Below are 27,697 nucleotides of genomic sequence, written 5' to 3' on the forward strand. Positions count from 1 at the left end.
TTGATAGATAGAAGATTTGTCAATGTTTTTGTATCAATTATCGCGGATGGCTTATAAGTGCGACAAAATGTGCAAAAAGCTGGTAAAAGTTCAATTTCACGTTGATTGTGTGGTGCAACATTTCGGCGGTTGTATAAAATTTCACTGAAGTCCATGCTGTTTTGCGGTGTGCCATCTCGACGAAACCCATTTTGCGACGCGTGTGCTGTCGGCGACCCTCCGACTACTGCGGAGGGGCTGCGCCACACGGAATTCTTCCCTCTCTAGGTTTATTCCTTTTCCTAGGTATACTGACCACTGGAACAAAGTTGGGTCGAGCAATTCCAGCTTGAAACGCTGAAAAAATGCCATTTTGGACTCGACTATTTTTGATTGAAACGAAATTGTCCTGATATGTTGGATACCACGTAAAAATTGCACTAAACTTGATTTTTTTCGACAAGAGTAACTTTTCAAGACGGCGTATTTAGAAATGAGATTACCTACTTTTTTTCAAAATATCATATTTTGAAAACTACTTATTTGATCAAAAAGACGTCAACGGAAAAGTTGTAAGAAATTAAGTGTATTTTCAGGAAAAAAGTACACTGAAAGAAAAAATTTTTCAAAACCATGATAAAAATCATAAAATGTCAATTATATTAAAACCATCCCTTCCCATTTGCCTAATTCTTTTTAAAGATAGCTTTAATTATTCCCTAAAATCTTGTGAAGAGCTGTCGGTGGAGACTCTTTCGGCTCGGATTTTTTTTAAGTCTATGAAATTTGTCAAGTTTCTCAAAAATATCCAAATTCTACAATTTGTTGTAACACTCAAGCAAAATCAACTTCTACGCATCATTTTTAACAAATTATGTCATATATATTTTTTTCTTAGTTCCAGCCGTTCTCAAGCTATTGTAAACAATACTAAAGCATAATCCCTAGATTCGAAAAGGCGTAAGAAACCAGCAAAAGGCCACGAATACCTCACCGGCTTGGTGCCGGTTGCTTGTCTTCGATAGTGCGGTCATCGGAAACGGAAGCGTCTTGCACGAGTGAAAGCATATATTTGGACGCTGAGTCAGTCGAAGGAAAATATTTCGCTAAATGTTCTGTGAAATCCATTTAAAGTATTCTTTTCTGTAAGGGTGCAGGATTCTATCGCCTATGGTGTGTCAACCAACTTTGATACCAATTACATTCAAACTTAAATGAGCCTTATTCTGCATAAATGAGCCTTATTCTGCAAGGCGAGTTACGTGACATGGCAAATTTTCATTTGCTGCCACTCGCGTTTTGTTCGGCGTTTATAGAACCGAATTGAATAAAAATTGAAGTTTTAAGACGGACCGACCTTTCGCGGCATGTTACTCGATTCGCAGAAAACGCCAAAGTATATGCGACTAGCAGCACAGCGAAATTTGGTTTCTCATGTTGCCTCGCAGAATGGATATCTCTTAGTTATCGATAAAAAAAAATGTTCGAAACCCACTATTTCTCAATATTTTGTTCTTAATTGATTTTACTACCTTTTTACAGATATTCTGGGGAATGATGGTGTACTAAGGGAAACGGTTTTCTAGGAAATGGTTTGTTCTAGTAGAAACACCTGACGATTAAAACCCCCGCATAAAAAAATTGTTTCAATGGATTTGTTATTTCTTTATTTCTACCGTTTTTTATTGTGTTTTCTTCACACATAGTCTAACATATTTAAACGAGTTGATGTTACCATTCAGATGTAACGTATCTGTCTACACATTGTTACTGGTTTCTTAAAAATTTTCTTCTTTCAAATTGTAACGCTGGGCTTTCCGTTCATTTGCAGATGAGAGTGCAAAAGATAATGCAAATAAAAATAAAAAGTTTACTCTAAGTATTATACATCCTAGGTATTTCTCGATGAGTAACAACGCCGATGGTATCAGTTCTGTAGAAATCATAGCTTGACAGTTATAAAAAAATGCATTTTTAAGGTACTAGAAACACTAGAACAAATACGCGAAACCGACCAGTTATACTGGATTTTCTACTAGCTTACAAACAAACTAATCTTACCACCATACCACTCTAGAAACCAGGATCGGGATACTTACTGGTACAGTGCAACGGAAGGACATTCTTCCGTAATGACTCCTGCATTGACCGCCATTCGTCGTCGCCGAAGCTTCGTAGATTGTCTGGCATGATGAGGATGTTCTTCGTTGAAAGATTAGTCGGATGATAAGTTTTCTGGTGCACAACGACATTGGTTGGATCGCGACTTCGGTAGAAGCACAAGTTGCACTGGAAACCACACGTGGAATGCTCCTGGTCGATGTGCATCAGCAGGACGGTACAGTTAGGAGCTATTAGTTCACAGTAAGCGCATTCCAACCAACATTTCCGTGGTGCGCCAGGTCCGGAGACGTACCGATTTTCGTGCAAATTCAAATGTTGTTCCATGAAGAAGCGATTGTTGGTTGTGAATGCGCACGATCGAGCCATACATTTGTACAGACAAAGTAAACTGGCTTCTTCGAGCATGTTACGGCAGTGTTCTTGATTCTTCGTAGTAACCATATTGGTCCAGGGTTTCAAACGCACTGTACTTATGCGGAGATTTACAACTGAGGGTAACGCAGCGGAGTTGGACGAAGAGGATATATTGCTTGAAGATGCCATCGTTGGCAAAGTATTCGGTACGATTGGCCGAATTTGAGCTGGAATTGTGTGTGTCGGGGCAATTATCGGATTGTTGCCTAAAGATATGGGGGAGATGGTTGCACCAGATTGTATAATCATCGGTCCCGGTTGGCCCAATGCGATGGGTGGGGGACCTCCCTGAACAATCGATGGTACTGGCAATATAAGTGGTGCCAATGGCGGTGGGTTGGTCTCGGTTGCAGACAAGGTGTCCCCTGGCATTTTACGTATACGAATCACATTTGACGCAGATGGACGCGTTTCTACTTCAGTAATCGGAATTGGAGTTTTCTTTCGAGCATGAACTTCTAGTAAGTGCTGTAATTCATTGGCAATTGTGCAGGTATCCATTATCACAATCTGCGACTGGCAGGGATAGCAGTAACCATCCCAAACAATTTGACTGTGTCGTTTTGAAATATGGCTGGTAAAATCTAAAGCATTCTTCGAAATGTATTTGCACCCGGGCATGAGGCAAAGATGCAGTATGTCGCCCTGTTTTTCGAGGTAAGCTATATGTTCAATTCTGGTACTATCCAGCACCAGCTCGACAAAATCATACTCGATCGGTGGTTCTTCTACAATATCATCCGGTTTTTCGGTTTTTATAACAACTTTTCCGAAACTGGCAGTCAACTCTTCTTCTTTCTTTTTCTTTTCCTTTTCCTCGTCGTCCTCTTTCTCTATTTTAACCTTGACTGGGATGGGAAATTGTCCTGGTCTGCGCTCATCTCCACCATCACCACCACCGCCAGCTCCAGCTCCAGCGCCACCGCCGGCGGAAGAACCAGCACTGTTGCTTTCATTGTTTGCGGATGAACCCGAGTTTCCACTAGCACCTCCTCCTTCGCCCTTACCACTAGTGTTATCCTTTCCTGTGTTGCTCTTTTCACCACTCTTTTGACCTTCCTCGGTAGCATCAGACATGTTGAAGTCAGTCGTTTTATCACTAGCATCAGAATCATAGTCGGTTTCGCACGGTTCCCGCTTGAATAAAGTATTACCCAAATGAAAACCTCCTTGCACGGAATCTATCTGCAAAACTGGCACAACCGCTTGAGCTTCTGACGAAGACATCATGTCTGGAGAGCTAGGTGATTCGAAGAAACCACCACTTGAGCTAATCTGATCGCCTTGCAGTTCCTGTTCTTGTTTAAATACAAACGGCCTATGTTCCAATCGTCCGTACACGCCAGCAGGACCAATGTGAACAGAGTTGAGTCGAATATTCGTTCTTTGCGCAAGCACAGCCGGAGGACCTTCTGAAACAGCCGATTCCGCGGATTCATCGTCTTCCGTGAAAGGTTGATTAACGATCTCACAAGCTTCGGCAAGTTCAGTTTTAGGCTGCAGCGGAATCATCACCCTAGGAGTTAAGTCGGTCATTTCATGGTCCTCGTCAATTATGGGTTTTGTCTCAATCTTATAATTCACAATACTAAACCTTATACAGGTCACATCAGATGAGGGATGCTCTCTCTTCAGGTGCCTTTCCATATTGACGCGACGAATCTGAATGTAATTACATTGTTCACACATGTAACCATACATATGATTGTCCTGGAACTCAGCAGCATTGTACAGAGCAAGCACCGGTTTCAAACAAGTTTTCTCATGGAAAAAGGTATTGGGTAGTTCTTCGCCTTGAGACATCACCGGACAACTGGTGCAACGGTATCGATATTCACCCGTGTGCGATGTTAAATGCTTAATCCATTCAGTACGCCCCATTTCGCGTGCCGAAAGACAAAAGAGACATTTGAAACGAATTTTTTCTTCACCAGAACTCTCATTCAACAGGAGTCCGTTGGTTAGGAATGGATCTGCTCGAATAATATCTGCCATCTTCGGAGAAACACGACTTACAAATACTTCGTATTGCTTATGATCATACACATAATGATCAACAATCGCCGAACCATTGAAGGAACAGAGAGCACAATTGCTAGAATAATTGCTATTGTAATGAACCTGCTTTTTGTCATTATATACATAAGTGATTTCTTTGGTCTTAGACTTTCCTTTTGGCTGAACCGGGGAAACTTTAGCAACCGTAAGCAGCGAATCTTCCTCTTCTGTTGATTGATTCTTGATACCACCTGTCGAATCGTCTTCCTCCGATGTAAGATGTTCAATTTCATCCTCTGCACGTTTCGATTCAGATGGCTTAGCCAGTGTACTGTCGCTTTGCGCATGTGTTTGCGCATTACGTCTCCTTGTAGATTGTATTTCAACTCCCTTAGACATCCACTCACTACTGTTCTCGATTAACAGGTTTAACTCCCGGCTTCCAGCACCGGTACGTTTCACGAGCTTCGATTTTTCCTTTTTCTGACCCTTCTTGGTTGTCGTTTTTTCAAGTGTTTCATCTTCCGAAGACGTTTCATCGATTTTCGCTTGGGCACGTTTAACTTTTTTATTACTACTTTTGGCCGGTGTTTTAGTTTTCGTTGCTACAGATGCCTTTTTGCCGATCTGCACTTCCTTTCGCTTGGTTACATCATCATCGTCGGAATTATTATTCATTACGCTTAAAATCTTATTCACCTTATCTGGATCGCCAATTTCTTTTAATAAATCCATTAACTGATTTTCACTCAAATTTCCATCGCTTGCTTTTGAGGTTTTCTTTTTGGTATCAATAGGATTTTGCTTCTTCTGATCCTGCACTTTTTCTGTCACTTTTCTTTCATTTGTTTGCGATTTCTGCATTGATTTCGTCTTAGGATCAGCAGTCTTTAATATTTCATTAGATTTTTGACGTTCATTGGTTTTGGGCTCGTCAATTTTGACATTTTCAGTTGCTTTCGCAGGTGATACATTCTTTTTCGCTTGGTCCTTCTTTCCAAGCGCAATTGGTTCATCGCTGGAATACACAGGATTAATTGCCTTTTTGTGCTCCGGACGAACTGTCACAGTGGTGGTATTCGGTGGTACCACACGAGTTGGAGGCTTCGCAATTGTGGGTGGTACTACCGCCCTAGGAGCTGGCGGACATGGTGCTATCATTGTAGTTGGAGGAACCGGAATTGAAGCAGGAACAGCGAATGCATGTGGTGTTTCCGTTCGAATTCGTGAACCTGGCGGCGCCGGGCGTTGACGATAGTACTGCTGATTTTGGCTTTCGAAGCGGGCTCGATTTTGCTGTTGCATTTGGCGACGCCTACAATAGTCTCCATAGTTTCGAGGATCCGGTTTCTCGAACACAGGCGGTTCCGGAGGAAGCTGATGACGACGCGAAAACAATGGCTTTTGCGGTTCTGGTGGCATGTGCGTGGCATGGGGTGGCATAGGTAATGGCTTCTTAAACGGAATATCCATATCAGCTTCATTTTCAGCCGCTCGTTTTTTTGCTTTCTTTGGATATCGATGCGCTATCCTCTCTGGTTCAGCAATCTGGACTGGCTCGGCCAACCCTGTCGGTTTCGTATTCTTTTTGTTTAAATGAACATTTTCTTTGGCAGATGATTCCTTTTCGTCAAGCTCTAAACAACTAGGTGTTCGCCAAGGAATTTGTGCCTTTTGTTTTAGTTTTGCTTCTTCAGAAATTATTTCTTTTATCAGAATTGGAACATCAACGGTAGATTTGGTCAAAGGAGGTTCAGACTCAATCAATGGTGTAGATGTCAATGGTGCCGATGTCGATGATGTGGTTGTCGATGGTGCCGATGCTGACGGAGTGGATGTCGGTGGCACATTTAGCAACGGCTCGGGGCTTGCATTCTTAGCAACCGATTCATTGGAACTTGCAGAAAATGGCACAGTTTTCTTAGCCTCTAAATCAGCACTTTTAGTTGGCGGTACTTCTGCGTTTGTCACACCGATCTCTGTTGGTTCTGAGCTTTTTTGGATTTTCTCGATCAAAATCTCAAGACTCTCCAGCAATTTTCTCAGCGTATCGGATTTGAGTCTATAAATGCATTGCAGAGAAAAACTCACGCTATTTAAAAAAATCTGGTACAATCAGAAACGGCACTTACCTTTTATTACGATCGCTGGTCAACCCTTCCAGCTTCGAGAGCTGACTAGTAAACAAACTTTTCTGTTTATCTGAACCGTGAAAATTTGTTAATAAATTTCCAACATATTCGAGTTGCTTGTGAACTTCTTCACGGAGCTCCTGATTAACGCGTTCGCGTTCAGCTAGTTCTGCCATGATCTGAAACGAATGATATCACAATAATAATATTAATTCATACTGTGAATGATTTCTATAATAGACGCATTTACAAAATATTGAGTCGAAGTTCAGAAAAATGTATGTTGCTAAAACCAAACGGTTTTAAAAATTTTAAATTACTTACTATTGCTATTGATTATTCAAAACAAAATTAAAATGTCACAATGTATATTATAAAAATCATCAAGCTTATTTTGTGGAACTATCAAGTACACGACGAGAGGAGCCAGAATGGAATAAGAGTCGTTTCCAACCAATGCATCTCAACACCGCATCAAAGTACAATCAGTTCCCTTCAAATTTTATTATAAAGCTTCTTGCAAAACTCACTAAACTAAGGCTGGAATTGTCCGCTGCACCTTTAGAATAGTCTTGGAATGGCCAGTCCCCGAAAAAAAAATACGGCGGCAAAAATGTTTTTTTGCTGAAACCAAGCCGATGCTGCATTAGGTAAATAAACTACTCAAAAATAAAATGAATAATGATTATTACTGATTATTTTAATCCATCTCGTTTTGGCATATTGGCAAAAATAAATATCCAAAAAACTGCCAATCTAAAATGTGTTTTTAAAACTCCTATAATTCATTCATGTATAACTCAGGCGAACGCCTAACTTTAAAACGAATGCTAGCGAAACCAAGGAAAATAACCTATAAAAACGTTATAGAATCTTACCGAGAATGGTAGCTTAACACCTGTGTTCGGAATACTATACACTAAGGCAAATTTCTGTATACTCTATGTGTGAAACTACATAATTTTTTGCAATTTGATCTGGCAAATAACATATATGTGCGAGTCACACAAAAGTCATTTGTATCGCCATGAATAACATTTATGGCCCCATTAAAAGTATGTACAAGAGCACATAATTTTCGATTATAGGATATGAAACATTATTTTTATGGCATTTTACACATAAATATAATATAAGTCATATACCTTTTATGGGCTGCCTCATAATAAATAAGAAATTTCTTTTGATATTTATATTTAAACATATAAAAATAATGTTTTAAGAAACATAAAAAGTATCTGTTCATGTCCAATAATTGTCAGGTTTAAAATTTGATAAGTGTGTATACTTTCACAAAGCTTAATGAACCACTAGCATTGTGCAAAATAAAAACGCTATAAACACTTTTAGCGCCAGTTGTTGATCTCATTTTCTACACATTCACACATTCTTTTGTTCCTAAACATCTGCGAGTGACATCACATTCGCTGCTCAGAATTACGGACGTAGAATAAAGCAGACAAATTCCGTCCGCCAAACGAATACTAAAGGTCGATTCACAAACACAGCTTATAAAATCGATTAACACTAGCAACGCTGTTGAAAATGAAAAATTTACTGTCACTTCACTGTACTTGAATTGTAGCAATATGTTCCCATAATTAGAAAATAAACTTGCATTCTTAATGCGGATTAAAACTGGAAAGATTTGAACGTCGACATTATTCCAAAACCATCTGGCAAATGAAATTCCAAAGTTCAGCGCAAACGCAAGCGACAAACCGAAGCGGAATCAGCATTACTTATATACTTATGTCCGTTTTCTATCGTCGCTACCAACTTCGTTCTACGTGATTTTTTCGTGGCACTTCGTTGTTCCTTTTCGACAAATAAGAATTCACGAGCAATGTGCACAAACTGTACAAATCGAATCACTACCTACATACATTTTCACTGCACTAGTACAGTCCATGTCTAATCGTTTCCCCTCACACACATGTACCGTATCTTTCAGACACATAACCGCAACACTACACGGGTTTGCAGTCATCTATATTCGGTTCGTAAAGGAATTTGTGTTGGTGCTACTCGATGACTCATTATTCAATACATAAGAACATTTTCCCAATAATTTCTATTTCATAACTCAAACAGTTACGCGTTAAATATGCAGCCTATTGAAGCGAAATACGTTTTGACTATAAAAAGAATACAGGAGCACAAACTTACCAAACGAATCCAACCATTAAATGTGAAAAATGTTTCATCAGCAAAGAGTAAACGCTTGCTACTGTACAACTTATTTCCGTCGTATGCCGTGCCGATGCTAGAAACGAACTGAACGAGAGAAGCGAGCTGGCAGCTGACACTGCCACTCCTGCCAGGTCGGCGCACGGTATACGCCGTTGCTCAGTATGTGTTATTCTTCAATTCTCTTTCTCACCAATGCGGTAAAAGGTGGATTCACCTCGCTCGTATTTCTACCGGCCGGTGAATTCACTTGCTTTATGCCTTGTTGTGGTCTCTGTACGTAGAAAAGCGATTGATTGAAACTTAATAATATTTTATAAGGGCTAAAGTTCAGAATCGACAAAACATTAACCACTGAACCAGTCTAAATGGATATTTGCTGTTATTGCTGTGCATTGAATACTCCGACGTTTTCTGATGCAAAGCCAATGTTTTTTTCTCTGCTGAAGTCTACGATCTTTGTTGAGACAAACTAAACGGATGATATAGTATTTATGCGCTAGCCGTTCTAAGCGCATCGTGTCACACTGATACTACCAGTACCACCACTACTAGTTTAGTTCGCTGATTCCGTGGTCAACGCACATAAAAAAATACTCCCGCAGCATTATCCAAGTAAACCTTATTCTTCAAAACCACATTGAAAGCATACAAACAAATAAGTATAGGGTCCGGTGCTGCTTTGTCGTAATTGCCTATTCTCGTTCGAACCAATCGATATTATTACAAATAGCCACGTTTTTCATGACACACAATGTAAAATTAGTTATTCTCTAATGTTTTAGTTTGTCCGGATATGAACCAATGTTTCGTAGCAACCGATTAAGTTTCATAATGCTCAAACTACAACATATATTTGCGCGTTAGATTTTTGCTGATTGAAATTGAAAAAATTTGCATTAAAAAGTGCGCAATCGCTTATAAAAGTGCTATTTTAGATTGAATCGCTTCAGTATCTTCGGCAAACTTTTTCGCTATATTCCAAGCAAGAAGTGCGCCGAAGACACTGACACGATTCAAGCTAAAATACCAGTTTTAGGAGCGATTGCCCACTCTTAAATGTGAATTTTTTCTTGCAATAAGCAGTATATTTAGAAATTGATGGCCGTTAACTTACAAGAAGTAGGTAAGCTGATAATCGTTTATACCTTCTTCCTATCGTATGCTTTAGTTTATGTTATTTCGTTTCGTCTGCTTACTATTTATTAAACTTACGGTTTGGACATTTATTTGTGCTTAAGGACAACTTAAGCTGAACTACCTCACTTCCCATTTCTGCAAATGAACATGTATAAATGAACATCATGAAAAGAGCATGGTGAAAAAAGGGAAATTTGACTTGATTAGGTACTTGGAATATAATTTTCTGTAATAATTTTGACTATGCTTTTTGAACTCTTTCTGTGATGGCGTTTTGATTTACCTACAGTAGGTAAGGTACCCCGGGGCAAGTGGGAATACGGGGTAAGTGGGAACGGAGCTCATAACTCTCTTCTACCTCATTTTCTCCAACCGAACTTTTCTAGAAATGAAAGATACAACTCAAACGCATGTATTAAAATTATAGATTATTTATGACATCCATTCCAAAAACACCAAAATTGGACTTTAAATTTGAGCGTTATTTTCAATTTGCGTTGTAAGTATGACGCACCTTTCTGTAAATGATATTTTGGCAACAGACTTCACGTGAAAATACATGTTTTTCTGACAGTAGGTAAATATAATGAATGTATTAACAAATTATACCTGAAAAATAGTTGCTAAATTTGACGAACGGCATTAAAAAAATGGGTCGAAATAAGGTTGGCAGCTCAAAGCACCCGGGGCAAGTGGGACATATTAAAAATAAAGTGTTTCAGCACAAAACTTGCCATCCTAATACATTCTTTAGATATACTACCGAACATTTTCAGTTCAATTACGTAATATTTATATCAGTAAAACTTTAAAATAAAACCGAAAAGGACTAAACCAACGGGCCTCAAAAAAGAGCCCATTAGCACAGCCTACATTTCAACTACATTTCATTACAATAATGCTTTACAGCGTAATTGCTTACGATCTGTGTTTTTGACGTAGGACTACGTCTTACTTTAATAGGGTGGCACGTTGGAGAAGCAAAAATGACCGCGACACGACAAAGTGATAGATTTTGAACGCTTATAGCTCAGCCAATTCTGAATATATTTTTATGGTTTGCATACCATTCGAATCACAAAATATCAGCCTTTTGTATAGTTTTTCTTAGAAGAGTGTATTTTGTATGCAACTTCTGGAATTTCCACGTAAAGTTGAACAATTTTTCCAAATTCCCTACAGTATTCGTTCAATCGTCGCCATAGTTACCATATGAAATTGTTATTAATAACATACAATCAATTTAAGTGAGAAGTGAGTGATTTTGTGCATCTGATTCTACAATGTCTCAATTGCTTCAAGCAAAATATATGCGTAAATACCGCAAGCGAGTCCGTGAGCATGCATTATTAACTGGACCAGCTAAGCGGCCAGCGTTGACGGTGGCAGAGCGCTGTAAATTCTACCGTTTGAGAAGAAAAGAAAATCGCAGTGATTCAATGTATTCTGAAGTTGGCAATACATCGTTAGATGGTGCATCGCACGAAATAGCTGGTCCATCCAACGTTGAAGTGTTGCGTGAGGTGACCGCTCCGGCGCACGTAGAGGCCAGCGTATCGCCTAACGTAACAGGTGAGTCCTATAGAAGCCGAAAAGATGTAAAAATGTAGGGTACGGGATCAGTCATCAAACATTTTCGGCTTGTTTATGGATACACCATTCCATGCTTTCAACTTGCCGGATAGAATATTATAAAAAATAATGTAGGTTCAAAATATTAATATGTGAAATACTCGCAACCTGTGCTTTATTATCATTGCTCAAATTTAAAAACGACTCCATTTGAAAGCTCTTGCGGGTCAAATCGAGGCCCGCTGTGTACTCTAAGCATGACGTTCTTCAGCACGATTGGACACCTATTGAAAAGCGATCTGCAAATATTAACCCTCTAGTTCCCAACCCTGCCAATTGGCGGGCTTCAGGAAAATCGTTATAAATCTACTATGCTTATTCGTTTTATGTTGGTATCCACTGATACCTTCTCATTATAGTCTAATCTAACTATTCGAGTTGTTTGTTTGTTTTATTACGTTAATTTGAAACAGATATTTCGTGCGAAACTTGAAAAATGCCAGAAAACTGAGAAAAAAATTATTTTGCTCGGCAGAGTGAAATTCAAATTGTTGTAAATTGCTTATTTCTTAGAATAAATAAACAAAAAAATTATTGGTGAGTAGCTGATGAGTTGTACTTTATGGTAAAAAAGGAAATTTGCGATAAAAAGTTTAGGAACTGGTCGATTTTTATCAAGGAACTGACCCCGCCAATTGGCGGGGTTGGGCATTAACGTCATCTTTTTTTTGGTAATTTGACAACGTGTTGTTTCCGTTGTATTTATTGATTTTTTCGAGTTTAAGCTAAAAATTATTGTTATAGGCCTTGTTATCTTCTTTTATATGCCTTGAAAAATACACAAACATGCAGGGGCATTAAAACGGAAGGAGAATTTATAGAACTTATCACCTAATTTTCAGTGCGCCTTTTTGACGAGTTGCAATATAGCGCTTTATAGCTTATCACAAGACATTTTTGCATTTTATGGTATTTGAAAACCATAACCCTATAACCAATAAACAGATTCAATGAATGCCGGCGAATTTTGCTGCTTAACGACAAAATCTTGATAAACAAGACAATTATTCAAAATGGGATCTATCATAGACCATTTTAACCGCAAATTTTAATCTATTCCGCTTAATAAGTTTGTGTTAATGAACAAATTGAGTGAATTACCAGTCGATAAAAGATTGTAGTGAACAAACGGGTACAACAGAAATGAAAAACCCAATTTATCAAACAAATCACATAAATGAGGATTTAAGTTTCATGTTCTATCAGATTCCAATGGTTTTTCAATGGTTACAGTTCCAAAACATATTATGGTGTAGGCAATCGTGACTTGGAAGCAGCTACTAATGTTGTTATTCGCCTTTCTAAAATTTTACCGAATCTTTACACGGACAATGACTATAGACAACGATGAACTGGAAATGGTTGATGACTTTATATTTGGGATCTCTGGTCACCGCCGACAATATTTGGGGGATTTTCCGGAAATCTTTTCTGTTTTCATAATAACTATAGATTATGGCCATATGTCTTATGGCCCCGGAGTTATTCCGGAGTTCCTTGGGGAACCGCGACATGGCTGTATTGGATTGGATTGGATTGGATACTTTGCCGCAGTTATGAGTCATGGTGTGCGCCATCCGAATCCAGGGGGACACTATAAATCCGGAACCGGTTCTCATAAAAAGGGACATTTCACCATCAGTAAAGTATGTCGTGTCGCATGTCAAAAAACATCAGCACTCGACAAAATAGCGATTGGCGATCATCTCATGTCTCTCAGAGGCCGTACGACCGGCTCCAGGCCCGGGGAGAGTTTCTTTTCTGATTCAAGCACGGAACGGATTTCGAAGGAACTTGTCCGGGACCTGGAATCGGCCATATGGCCAAAAATTTCAGTTGAAGCTCATTATAACTAGTTCCGTAAATACTAGCACTGTTATAGATTTTCTGAAATGAATGTCCCGAATTAAATCGAAAAATTTGATTTCGCAACTTTTTTGCGCCCAGGTGCCCAACCCCGCCAATTGACGGGTTACGAATTTTTATAAATAATCAAACTATTCTTGAACTTAGGAAATAGAGAATATTTTTTCCATTATTCTGGCCACGAAATGAGCATTTTCAAATTTTTTCAAGCAAATCTAAAATTTGGGCACTAGAGGGTTAAGCTAAGTAGTAGCATTAAGTGCAAACGTATACAATTTCCTTTAGTAGGTGCGAATGCTCTTACTATACACAAGAGTCAAGCCGGCACATTTTCTGAAATCGTGTACGAGTATGGCAAGGGACAGGAACAGCTGCTGGTGTACGTGGGAATGTCAAGAGTTACATCGATTGAAGGATTGTACTTGACGAATAACAGAGGCATATTTAAGTTTTACCATGCCAAGGGAACTGCATCACCGAGAATCCAGGAATTATGAACGGAACTTAGGCGCCTGGAAAACCACAAATTGGTTACTTTAGGTACTGAACTTCTAGAATTTTTATCTAACGTAAGCCATTTTGCTGTACTGCTGAGCCTGAATGTAACGCACGCACATTCAGCAGATATTTCAACCGATGCGGTCTCAGACAGGCAGATATCCTTGCGCTCAGCGAAACATGGATGGACAGTAATGAAATTATTTCCATATCGACATTAGTGCCAGGAGCTTTTCCTTACCAACCGGTAAGGAGATGACACCATGTACCTGATTTTAACGGCTAGTAATTTCCTGATTAGCCAATTTTTTTAATAATTGTTACTCTGTAGTCTTTTTCCATGTGTGGACTCATTACTGCGACCAGTATAGTTGATCTATTGTAATATCGCCCGGGTGTTTGCTGTATGACCTGCACTGCATTTCTTTTTGCTATAATCGCTATTGAGTGAGCGATATGCTTATTAAATTTTATGCGTGCTTGCGTGTATTGGGGTTTACCCTTCCTTCAAAGCTTAATCTACTTTACCCACTTATTCCTCGCTGCCAGCACTATCCCATATTATAGCCGTCCCTGGCGAGGACTCATTCGTACCTCTGACCAGTACACTTAACTATAGGAGGGACATTTGCACTGTTAAGAGGCTTCAGAGGGTAAATATAGAATTCAGCACGAAGGAAGGGTAAAATGGAGGGGCCTGAGAATAAACCCATGCTAAAGTCACTTGACATCGAGAATGGCTTGATTCTACTAAGATTCGAACCCACGACCACTCGATTGTCAAAGCAGACTCGGTAACCTTGCGGCTACGGAGCCCCCCATACTCTGTAGTCTTAATTCACCACTATCTTAACCAGAGACAGTGTGATTTCTTCCCTTGAACCCTTTAAACAATCCAGTTGAAATATTCGGACAAGCGACATCAACTCTATAATGTTGCCACTGGAAATCAGATGTAAGAAAAAGAATGTCATTTATGATTATACCATACATTACTTTAATTCACAGTGTCAAACAGAAAACTTAAATTATCAGCATTATCATGATGTCTGATTTCGACCCCACGCTGGTCTAAATAACGGTTTAGCATGTGCCCGATTGCTTATAATTTTCACGATGCGAAGTTCTGCAATATGTAATGTAATGTAATGCTTTTGTAATGCTAACACTATGCTTTTTCTTTACGGCACAAAGCAGCCAATCCAATCGTTTCAGTCAATTTAAAACTTTCAAAATTGTTCTTTTCAGAACCATCATAACTGTCAATGAAGAGTATTATGATTTCCATCAGCAATCAATTTTCTCATAAGTGTGTTTAGTAAGGTGTGTCTAGATTGGCAACTAGTGGCATGCAATTGTTCCTAACAGTTGCTGATGTTTCCAAGTAACTATGGCGACATACCACAAATGTGCAGGTGGTGACAGAAGCAACATTGAGCAAAAACTAACAACATATCGCATTCCCAACGTAGCCAAAATTGCCCATTCTAAACGCACCTTTACATTAACTTTGCGTAGTCCTACGTTGAACATGCGGTCGTGTCTTATACACAACCCCTCTGATTTTTTATAAATTATAAAGTCGCCCCCCGTTGTGATCTGATTTTGTTACGCTATTTTTGAATGAACCATTCGTAAAAATATTGTTTTTGGTTGCTTCTTGCAATGCTTTTTAACATTTCTGTATTTAATATTACACAATTTTCTGTTATTTTATGCATTTTGATCAAATTTGAATATTAGGTCCCACTTGCCTCGGCAAATGGGGCAACTGGGACCTTTCGCCATAATTTTGAAAATTCTCCTCCAGATTCATTTCATGTAAATTGATAGGCCTTTTTCGTAATTAATCCTTCGAAGTGATACCAGTGAAGAGTTTCTGTGCTGAAAGAATTTTGAAATAATCATAGGTATAGATAACACAGTGGAATAAACCTAAACTATGCCTTTTTAGGCCCACTTGCCCCGGGGTACCTTATAGAGTACAGAGGCGACTTGGTACTTAAAAACCGCTAAATTTTGAATCAAAACGGAGAGTACTATCACAAACTGTGTAAACACTCAGCCAAAACATAAAAACATCCTGCACGATATTTTTGCAGTGCTGCCATATATGCGTTCTCGTAACATATACAGTCAATTTTCGTTTGTTGGGCTATATTCAAGTGGCTTACGTTTTAATCGGACTCCCGTTAATTGGGCTATACTGCTTATAATCGCATATCAGTCCCATATGCATTTTCATCGTTTTTAAGTTAAATATCAGATTTTCTCTTTTTCTTGCTTTACTATCCATTAAGAATACAAAAAAGCTGTTTTTATTCCAAAAAGTCTGAAAAAATATGAAGACAAATTGTCCCATCTTAAAAATAATCGCATATCAGTCCCACCAAATGTTTTTGCTTGGTAGGGCCATATATTTTACTTCAATCCATATAAACAATATTTGTAGTTGTTTTTTCGCTTTTTAATTATTAAAAACCATCAGTTAATTAATAAATACAGGGTTGTTTCAAAGAAAGTTAATTGAGTAATTTTCGTTGGAACGGGGCCACTAATGACACGTGAGGTCTTCGAATAATGGAACTCTTATACTTGATTGGTTGGAAATGGTTAAAATATGAGAATTCTTAATACCTCGAAACAGTGGACCCCTCTTTCGCGAAGGGGCTCGATGGTTTAAAAAAAAGTTAAATTTTTAGCAAATTTTGAAATATATGTCATGAAATATTTTCTAAATTTGCAATGATACAACTAATAAATGGAATAGTTATGTAAAGAAAAAGAATAGGTTGAAATTCCTAAAGTAAAAATTAAATTTTTTGGTGGTCATCTTGTATTTGGTCACTTGATTGGATTTTATGACAAAAATCGCCGTTTTCACCATGGGCACCTCAACCGATTTTCATTTTAAGACCACCATTGAAAAGCTGAGAAAAAATGCTATTCGCAGCATAACTACTTCTATCACAGAACGGTTGCGACTGAGAAGAGCTACTTTAGCTACTCGATGACCTAAGTAATCGCATATGACTGATATGATATATAACTGATATGATATGATCGCACATGACTGATATGATATGATATGACTGATCCACCTTATTTTTCATTGCAATTTTCACAAAAAATTATTAAAGGACTATTTCATTATATTGTGTTGAAAAAATAGGAATAAACTGCGCTCAACAGGTAAACTAACCAAAACAAGAAAAATACCTTCAAACGCTGTTTTCTGAACTCGATGATATTGCAGATGGGACTGATATGCGATTATAGGCAGTATAGCCCATCTAAAAAGAAGCCAAACGTCATTTCTGACAGTATATTTTATCTTCCGTGGGGCTCTTGAATGAACTACATATTTCAAATGCAGAAAATAATTTATTTAGAAAATATTAAAATTAATTAAACGGAATACAGTTGCATCACGTTGCATCATATCGTTACCTGACCATTTTGAGGTTTGATCCTCTTGTTTTTAGCATCACGGCAAAACAGTTAAAAATGTCAATATATGTTAACATTGTCGTATTCTACTTTTTACTTGTTAAACAATCTAGAAATAAATTTCAACAACGAAAAGGTTAAGTTTCGCTTCGACTCCGTGTTGAATGGGGGTATATATTTTTATAAATCTTTCTGCGACGATTTCGACAAAAACAATCGATTTCGACCAAATCACCATACCGTCAATTGACAGATACTGGCGCCCTTGTTTACATTTTGGACAATTTCGGATTTGGATCTCACTAAGTGGGCTAAGAGCTTAGTGCAATTAGCGAAAGTTGACTGTAGTTATTTTACAGACGGTACACGTAGTTATAGTTTTTTTCGAAGCCATGTTCAGCGGTGGTATGTGTATTCCGGAATCTAGTGATCAAATTTGGCTGAAATTTTTTTTCAGTATGTAAAAATGAATTAAGTATATAAAAATGCATGTATTGTATTGATATTAATATTGAATTAATTTTAGTGAACGCATATAATTCCAATCAAACTAAAGTAGCTGTTTTTAGAAGATTGAATTAAATGTCATAGTTGATCAGCTTTTGTTTCGGTTATGACATTCCTCACTGACTATGATTTTTGATTTAATTTTCTAAAAATCGACCACTTTGATTGTGGTTGAGTGATCGGAATTACATGCCTTCACAGTAAGCCATTTTTGTTTACAATTTTCAATCATCCTGAAACCCTTTCTTCGATACTCTTTTGGTTTCCGGCGCGTACGACCAGCACTTTATCGTTTTCTGGAGAGCAGTCACGCGCCCAGTTGCCTAAAGCATAATTATCACTATTTTTGCAACTAAACATATAGAATATCTTGAATTATACCTCAATCAATAACCAAAATATCCCAATACTTAACCAAAATTTATTATTTTTCGACCAGAATTCGGTCCCCACTTAACTGCTTTATTATTAAGCAAATCATTATATTCTGTTATCAGTAAGCGACGGATAGTTACTATGTGCAGCAAAGTTGTTTATTTTACTATATTCTACAAGTTTTCTTATCTTATCTTATCTCACACTAACGCAGCCAATACTTGAAGGCATCCTGGAAAATGCCGATTGCTTAAATCGGTCATTTTTCTTGTCAACGGCCAAGCCAACTGCGCAGCATGTACCGCAGAGAGAATTCCAAAGAATTAAGTGGAATTAAAAATGATACTTAATTCCATTCAACTCATTGAAATCAAGGGGAAGGAAGAAAGCGTGGACCTCCCGTACCAAACGCTTCCCTTAAAGATATTGATTAATTTACAGATTACAAATTGTAGTCGTTGGGAGTATCTTTGCTAATAAAGGTTAAGTGATACTCCGGACCCTCGGGGATGAACTTATGGCATTAACCATAGTCTGGCTGCAATAGGCCAAGGTTATAGCGCCTTTTTTCGCTCTCTGAAAATTGAAAAGTTCCGTCTACCTGGCATCATTTTAATTGCTTAGTAAAAGAATAAAATTTAGAAATAATAAAATATATGAATACAGGAAAATCAAATAGATAAACGAGTGAAGTTATGAAACGACCTCACCGGCATTTGTTTCTTCGTCCATTCCATTAAATCCCGCCACTGAACAGCATTTTCGATTAAACTTGAAACAATTTAAAGTCCTATTCGAAAGCTAGGTTTTGGGTGCCTCCGGGGCAGAACTTCATAAACCGCAAAAGTGACTACCGTATGCACAAGCGTAAATTCGGGCCGCTTCCAGTAATAGTTGCCTCCAGTAATTCCGTCTGCATCCAAACATGTAACTTGTTTGTCACTATCTTCAAGGCACATGCTAATTCTATATCTGCTGCCGCTGGCCGAAAAACTAATCTGTTTGATTATTTTAACAACTAATCTGCTTGATTATTTCCAACTTCCCAATTCGTACGGAACCGATAATTCGTTTTTTTAAATTTTGTTTTACAAACTGTAAGAAAAATTTTGCTGCCGTCCACACGCACTGTTTACTGCGATCTTCTTATTTTACTATATTCTACAACTTTTGTGAACAAACTAAAAAATGTAGGGCGCATTCCAAAAAACTAAAATTTGTACCACCCTAATTACGCATATAAATAAATTACGCATATTTTTGAGGTTTGGTCCCGCTGTGCGTTCTATTTGATTCGTATCAGTCAAGACCGGTAAGACCATTTCTTATCAAATTTAGCAGATGTAGGGTAAGGAACGAGTTAAGTAGTGTCAGGTGTCACTATTTTAATCAGTTGAAAATAAATGAACTAAAATGCACTTTTTTATTCATATGTATTTTCAAAATCTTTTGATAGGAACATCTTCACAAATCACTTAACCATAGATTTAATTCACACAAACACAATTTACTGGGTTTCCGATAAGAAATATGATGAATTTAAAATTGTTATCCAAAAACGTACATTTTTCAGCTGCTGAAGGCAATCGCCACCTCGCTACTAACAATTCCATCACATTTTTCAGCACTGATTACAACCACTCTAAAAGTAAGCACTCAATTGTCATATACCATATTATTCACTACCTTTTTTCTATTATCTAGGGTTTTGTTACTAGCCAAAAGTTTGATTATTTTATAACAAAACTGAAAATAAATTTTGAATTGACGGAGTTGTTCAACAGTAGCAGCAGCTGCAGCGTAAAGGGCAAAACATTTTTTGTGTTGAAAAAATAAAGAAAATAAAACTAAAAAGTTAAATATCTAAAAAAGCGCATTTTTTAAAAATTTTTTTTTTTTGACATGTTAAAGCTAACAATATACACTACTTTTTCTGAAAGTTTCATTGCTGGCAAATGAAGGGCAAATAAGTTTTATAATATTTTGAAAATTTCACGTTTTTTTTTATTTTCACCAAAAATAATTTTTTACAGTGTATAACTTTTTCTAAAGATGAGAATTATAATACTTATAATATAATTCTCATCTTTAGAAAAAGTTATATACACCGTAAAAAATTATTTTTGATGAAAATAAAAAAAAACATGAAAATTTCAAAATATTATCATTTATTTGCCCTTCATTCGCCAGCAATGAAACTACGTTCAACCAGAAGTAGTTGGACGTTTCCGTTGTGCAATTTGGCATGCGGGTTTCTTGGAGCGCAGCAAATTTGTATTCCCTGTTGTAGTGTTGTCTCAATCCACTGTCGATTGCCTCTCTTTTTTGTTCCGTAGAACAGCCCCTTACATTCCAGGTTGACACCAACAACTTTGAAGTGTTTCGCGTATTTTGTGAATCTGATATTGTCGATGTCGTTGTTCGATTGCTGATTTGCGATGCATTTATCCTGGGGAATCTTTGCCAATTGGAGATCTGATAGATCGGGGCGTCGTACCCTCGATTTGGTACTTGGTCAATTCTCTCTGATGGATCACAGTGTAAGCGAAGGACCTGGACAACACTGTCGTAGTGATTTCGCCCAGTTGAGTTCCTGGTATTTGACGGAAGCCTATAAGCAACTCTGATAACACCGTTTCCTGTACCGTTTTCGTTGAATTTTATGACATTACCCCTCTCGTTATAGAGGTCAAGCCTTTTATTGAATATTTTGGTAACAGCTATGATAGATTCAGCTCCTCCCCATTCCGCTGTCCAGGAATCTGTCAATTTTCACTGCTATTTCTTCTATCGATTCTGTCGGTGTCTCTTCCCATAATGTCGCTTGAAGGAGTATTTGAAAATCTTCCTTGTGGGCCCGAATGTTTTGGGCAACTAATTTCCTTAGCTCTGAGACCCTTGCGTAATGGTCAGCCGATTTTCAATCCGAACGGAACAGATGGCATGCCATTGCAGAGAATAAGCAGTGGCCATCTTTGGCCATCAATCTTACTAACACTTTTCCGCCGTTATATTCCATCACTTCCATTTTGCATTGCTCACTGCTTCCACTTCACTTGATCTTAACTAAGGATCGAGTAATTAATTATATAATTAGTTTATATATTATAATTAGTTATATTAATTATAATTAGATTATATTAACACATAATGGTTTGGGGCGAACCAACCAGCGGTTGAAAACCCCATCAAATAGTAAATAAATAAATAAATAAATAAACATAATGGTAGTCTTACATAGCGAGAAGAAAAAAAAGGAGGGGGGAAGTAACCTACTGGTAGGTTAGTGATGCAGGACTGTCAATTTTACTATAAGAGAGGTATAAAGTAGGGTGTAATAGTGAGAAAAAAAAATAAAGAAAAGATGAGTAGAGTTTAGTTTCAGTTCCCTTAGGAACTTACTTGGCCCTCCCGGTGCCCTCAACCCCCGAACTACCCCTATACTACAAACTACACTAAATTAAACTAGATTACATTCTACACACGGACTAAAAACTAAGCGGCTGTTGAAGGACTCGTCGAACCACCTACCCATGGGAGGGACAATAACAGCACTTCATGCACTCGTAACAACAATTGAAAAGACGTTTGAAGCCAGGGAGATTTTATTGGCTGCATTCTTAGATATTGAAGGAGCATTTGATAATGCATCTCACACTTCAATGAAAAATGTTATGATAAAACGTAATTTCGATAAAGCTATTGTAGATTGGATTTGTCAAATATTATAAAAAAGAGAAATAGCTAGTAGCCATGGAATGTCAACTGTCATGGTAAAGACTGTAAAGGGTTGCCCACGGGGAGGAGTTCTTTCACCTTTGTTGTGGGTTGTGGTCACTTGTTGTTGACGAACTACTATCACATCTTGAAGCGTCAGGATTTGAAATAATTGGTTTCGCTGATGACATTACAATTATAGTTCGTGGGAAATATGAACAAGTTAATAAAGATAGATTGCAGCATGCTCTGGATTCTACAATATCGTGGTGCAGAGATGAGGGTCTTTCTATAAACCCTCACAAAACTACTGTTATTTCTTTCACGCGAAGAAGGAAAACCAAAATACCTGACTTGTACTTAGAAGGAACAAAACTAAATATTTCTCCCAAAGTGAAATATCTAGGAGTGATTCTTGATAACAAAATAATGTGGAATTTACACTTGGATCAAGTGTTAAATAAGACTATGAATGCTGTATGGATAAGTAGAAAAACTTTCGGAAATAAATGGGGACTGAAACCTAAAATGAATCATTGCATCTACACAGCAATAGTAAGACCCAGGATAACATATGCGGCCTTAGTTTGGTGGCCGAAAACAAAGACTAAATATGCTTAGAAGAAACTAGAGAAGTTGCAAAGATTAGCTACAATCTCCATAACCGGAGCAACTAGCAATACGCCATCAAAAGCGTTAGACACTATTTTAAGTTTGCTTCCACTGCACCTATTTGTTCAACTAGAAGCTGAGAAAAATGCAATAAGGTTAAGGAGAACAAAAAAGTTCTTTGATGGAGACCTTAGGGGTCATCTCAGTATCTTAAAGGATTTTAAAATTAATCCCATATTAACGCATGAGGACTGGATGGATAGGCAATACAGGCCGGACTCGATTATCCGGGGATTCGATTAACCGGGGATTCGATTATCCGGGTTTTTAGACTCGATTATCCGGGTGAAAAAAAATAATTTTTTTTTCATTGATTTATTTCAAACCCAAATGTAATAGTTTTCATGCTACATGATGATTCCAACTAGACAAGCAGTGATTCACCTCCCTAAAGCTACGAAATTCCTTTCTTATATCCCTTTTATCGACGAACAAAACAAAAATAAATCCTGCGATGATGAAATCAATTTTTTTAGTTAAAAATCATCATCACCATCATCATTATCATCATCACCACCATCATTGTAATCATCAGTAAAAAAATTGCAAAAAAAGAATTTAATTACTTTAGGGGAGATTGATCAATAATAAAAAAACCCGATTTAATCCACCTAGTGGTGAAAGGAACCTTTGTTATACGGTCTTACTTGCTATTTGAGATAGAAATCGACACGTCTTCGGAAAATAATTCATCTATTGGTTATCGTTGTGCGTTGGTTAACATAAAATGTTTGAAAATTGGAAAAGTTCACAAAATTTGAACAAAATAGGAACACTTTTAAATTTTGATAGATCCTTTTTTCATGAAATTGCTGAGTAAGGATAAGTAAGTTATTATTAATCTGAGTAAGTGCAAATAAAAGTAAGTTGTAAGAGAAAATCTTATCCTTTAGCATATACATAGTCTAGTAAAGGTCTAGTTTATAGGTTTTTGAACTATGTATAGTTTCCTGTAATGCCATTCTATTTGAATCACATCAATAGAGTTTTCTTGAATAATTTTCATCAATTTTTATTAACTCACGCTGTTGTATTTTATACAACACGTGTAGGTTTTTCAACGCCATATTGTTATAAAGTTACAAATCGTTGTTTAACTAACGTATATTCTTCAACAAACTTATTGTGAGCAAAATATCATAATTATTCAATGCATTAATAATTTAAATTGTTGGGAAAATTTATGCAGAAAAACTATCAGCAAATGTAAAATGTTTAAAATGTATCCGTCTGCTGGTAGTCGAGTAATTCGGAGTCAAAATTAGGGTATTCTTTATAATCAAAGTTCTACAGTTCCTAAACAAGCAAACATACAGGTATACTGTTTTCAGCAAAGTTGTGTATTTTTACTATTTGTACAATTTTGTAGTACATGAAAAAGTCATACAACAATTACAAAAAGAGCAAAAATAGAAAAACTGATTTTACAAATTCATATACAATAAATAAGATTTTTCTATCTTCGCTGCAGAGATAGAAGGTTACTGTCTTTAGCAAAATTTCTTGTAATAATATGCTCTATAATTTTGCAGAACACATCAATGTGTTATATTGACACTGAAGAAAAATATTTTTTTTATTTTACTTTTAGGGGGAGTAATAAAAATTTAAATTCCTCCAGACGATAGAGCTTTCAATTTCAAGAAACTCTTCCAAAGGTTCGATAAACCTAAAACCAAGTTTTCCCAGTCAAAACTCTAGTGCACACGTTTTCTTTGGTTTGGGGCTATTGTGCGCGCGAGTAACTGTGTTACAAAAGTTGGCGCGAGTGTTCGACGGTTAATATATTTTAACCGGTAAAACCAATTCTTATGAAATTTTGCATATATATTCGTAGTGTCATAACCTCTCGTTTGATATTAAAATAATTGAAATTAGGTAAATTATCTTGGTTAAAATCATTATAAATTATTGTTAATTTTGGTGTGGTGTATACGGCTGCTCATAACTTTCAAATTAAACATCCAATCAAAAAACCATTCAATAGTGATCTATTAGGATATATTATCTTTCGAATGAGACTAATAGCGCATAAATCGGTTTGGCCATCTCTAAGAAACAGGCGATAATTATTACCTTGTCAAAACAGGTTTTTTAAGGCTAACTTTTAAACTACTTATTTGTTTTCAATTAAAAATTCCTGAACAATTTACCTTTAATAAGGGCTTTCATTCGATACTAAGATCGATGAAATCGGTCATGTAGTTTCGAAGAAACCCGTGTCACGTATTTTTCACATTTTTGCTTATAACTTTTAAACAAAACGTCGTATCACGAAGCAACTCAATAGTGATCTACTAGACAATAACACCTTTCAAACAAAAGTAATAGCGAACCATTCGGTTCAGCCATCTCTGAGAAACAGGCGATAGAAAAAATCATTACATACATACACACACACACACACACAGACATTGCTCAAATCGTCGAACCCTATCGATTGGTATATGTGACTTGGCCCTCCGGGCCTCGGATCAATTTCGTGTTTTTCGACCAATTTTTAAACCTTTGTTATAGTATAACAAAGGTAAAACATGTATAATACCTAAATATTGAAAAACATAACATATAAAAAATAATATTGTACCAAAAAAAAATCATCAACCGAAAAAGTCGTAAGAAAGGATTTTTCTGACTTTTGGGAAGATAGATCAATAATAAATAAAACATTTCTGATACCTAAAAGTCAAAAAACTTGACAGACCAAAAAAAAAATTTTACCAAAAATGATGATTCGATTATCCGGGTGATTCGATTGTCCGGGCTGAAAATAAAAATGAGTACCCGGATAATCGAGTCCGGGCTGTATAACTTTGAACGACTATTCCATGTAACAGAAACTAGTCGCACGGAGTGGGAATCAGGTGGGCCTAATATTCAACCAGGATCGATAATCTTCTACACTGACGGTTCTAAACTAAACAACAAAGTTGGAGCTGGCGTAACGGGCCCCGGAGTCGACATATCAATATCCATGGGCCAACGACCGACTGTTTTTCAAGCAGAAATACAGGCAATTATTGAATGTGCTACAGTTTGTCTGCGACGAAATTATAGACATGCAAATATATGCATATTTTCTGACAGCAAGGCTGCTTTAAAAGCACTGAAGTCAGTTTCGGGTTCATCTAAACTGGTTTGGGAATGCATTGAATTGCTACAGCAAGTGGCTAGAAAAAGCATAATAAAACTTTTTTGGGTCCCTAGGCACTGTGGAATTGAAGGCAATGAAAAAGCGGATCAGTTGGCAAAAGTTGGATCGATTAAATCTTTCATTGGACCAGAACCATCCTGTGGGGCCTCAGAATGTACCATTAGAATGCAATTAAAAAACTGGGAAAAATCAATGATTGATGATGTCTGGAAAAAAAATCTGACAGCTCGACAATCAAAGAAATTTTTATCTCCTAATAAAACAATAACCCAGAAACTTCTTAGCCTGTCTAAAAAGGACTTACGTACTCACTCTGGCCTCGTAACAGGCCACTATGCAAGCAAAGATCGCTTAAAATAACTGGGGAAATTAGAAGATTACACGTGTCGCTTCTGTAACCTAGAAAGTGAAAATGCGGAACATCTACTAGGCTATTGCGTGGCACTACTTCATAAAAGAACCACTTTCTTTTCCTTTTTCCTTTTTTTCCTTTTTTTCGGGTTATCCAACTGGTCGCTTAATAGCGTATAAAACTCTGCGCTGGGCCCTTTTGTGATGTCAACAAAGTGTCAGGGAGACCCCAAACATCAGTTCTACCTGACGAGACAGGCACTGTCGCCCCCTAAAACACAGGTAGAGCCCCAAGCATAGCCGTCACGCCTATACCCGCAGGCGGAGGCGTTTCGGCCCTGCGCGGACTCCACGAACTGACTCTAAGATCTCTCTGCCAAAGGCCGGAATGTCATATTTTAAATATGATGATGATGACGATGATGATGATAATGATGATTATGACGATGATGATGATAAGAAAAATAATAGATCGAATTTGTAAATGTGCTTTGGACTTTTTGTACCACTCGAGTTGCAATATGTGGTATAGTGAAGAAGTGGAGAATTCGTCAGCCCCGCCAGACACCGGTCTTCAACCGCGCGCCCGCTTTCAGTATGCCAACACAAACAACCACAAATGAACCAATAGGTAAGACAAATTTCGGAGCATTAGTGGGTATCAACTTATCAGGGCAAATTTAATCTTTCATCCCCTTAGCATTCACAGTGCATTCCCACGATACAAAGTAAATTCAGCGCAGCACAAGCTGGACGTTCGTGGTAGTCGACAAAAGCTTCAAAATATAGAGACTCGCCCGCCTTCCAACCCTTGAGACCAAAGTGCTGTAAAGCTCTGGGCTTAAACGTCTCTTTAAGACTCAACCCCTTCCCATCGACAAAGCCCGCGGGCGGCCATCAGAGCTCAGGACAGCCATGGGGCCAGTGCAAAAATCCTACTCTATCTAGCAGCACCGCCTAGCCGAAACTCGAACACGCGACACGAATTGACCTAATTTTCCCATCTGCTGCCTAAGAAGTGCTATTACCCGTAATCATGACAGAGTGGTCCTTCGGCATCCAATCGGATCTGGTATCCCGCTTATATCCCCTTACTAACCCTAAGCCCCCGACCAACTCACTCAATCAATCCGACATTTGTCGGAGATATTTGTGACAGTTGTGATAAATAGGGATGAATCCCAGAAAACTTCATCTATTGTCAGAGATCCCCATACTGGCCTTATTCTTGAACGGAATAAAAGCATTTTCTGAACAACGCAACAATCACATTTGGTAAATTTTTACCCCGAGTCCCACTTGAAATCACAAAAGTATTTTGATATATACCCACATTCAGAAGTAAACGTGACCGCTGTTCATTTACTGATTAGTTAAAAAGCCCTACACCACGACAAGGTTCAGTTTTATAGTAGGGATAAAAGAACCACTTTCTTTGACATGACTTTAATACAACCCTCAGATGTATGGATGAATTCTCCCAATAAGGCAATAAACT

At 37.6% G+C, this 27,697-nt stretch overlaps 1 protein-coding gene across 1 annotated transcript in view; it reads right to left on the minus strand.

Moving 5' to 3' along the window:
• LOC128733927 (uncharacterized) overlaps positions 1–27,697 on the minus strand; it is a 61,211-nt gene that overhangs the window by 13,729 nt on the left and 19,785 nt on the right. The window contains exons 3-4 of the mRNA XM_053827803.1: positions 6,648–6,826; positions 2,079–6,577 (exon numbers count right to left, since the gene is read on the minus strand). Of these exons, the coding sequence (XP_053683778.1) occupies positions 2,079–6,577; positions 6,648–6,826 (4,678 nt within the window). The remainder of the gene's footprint in view (positions 1–2,078; positions 6,578–6,647; positions 6,827–27,697) is intronic.

This window comes from Sabethes cyaneus, chromosome 2, assembly GCF_943734655.1.
Source record: "Sabethes cyaneus chromosome 2, idSabCyanKW18_F2, whole genome shotgun sequence".
NCBI classification, from domain to species: Eukaryota; Metazoa; Arthropoda; class Insecta; order Diptera; family Culicidae; genus Sabethes; species Sabethes cyaneus.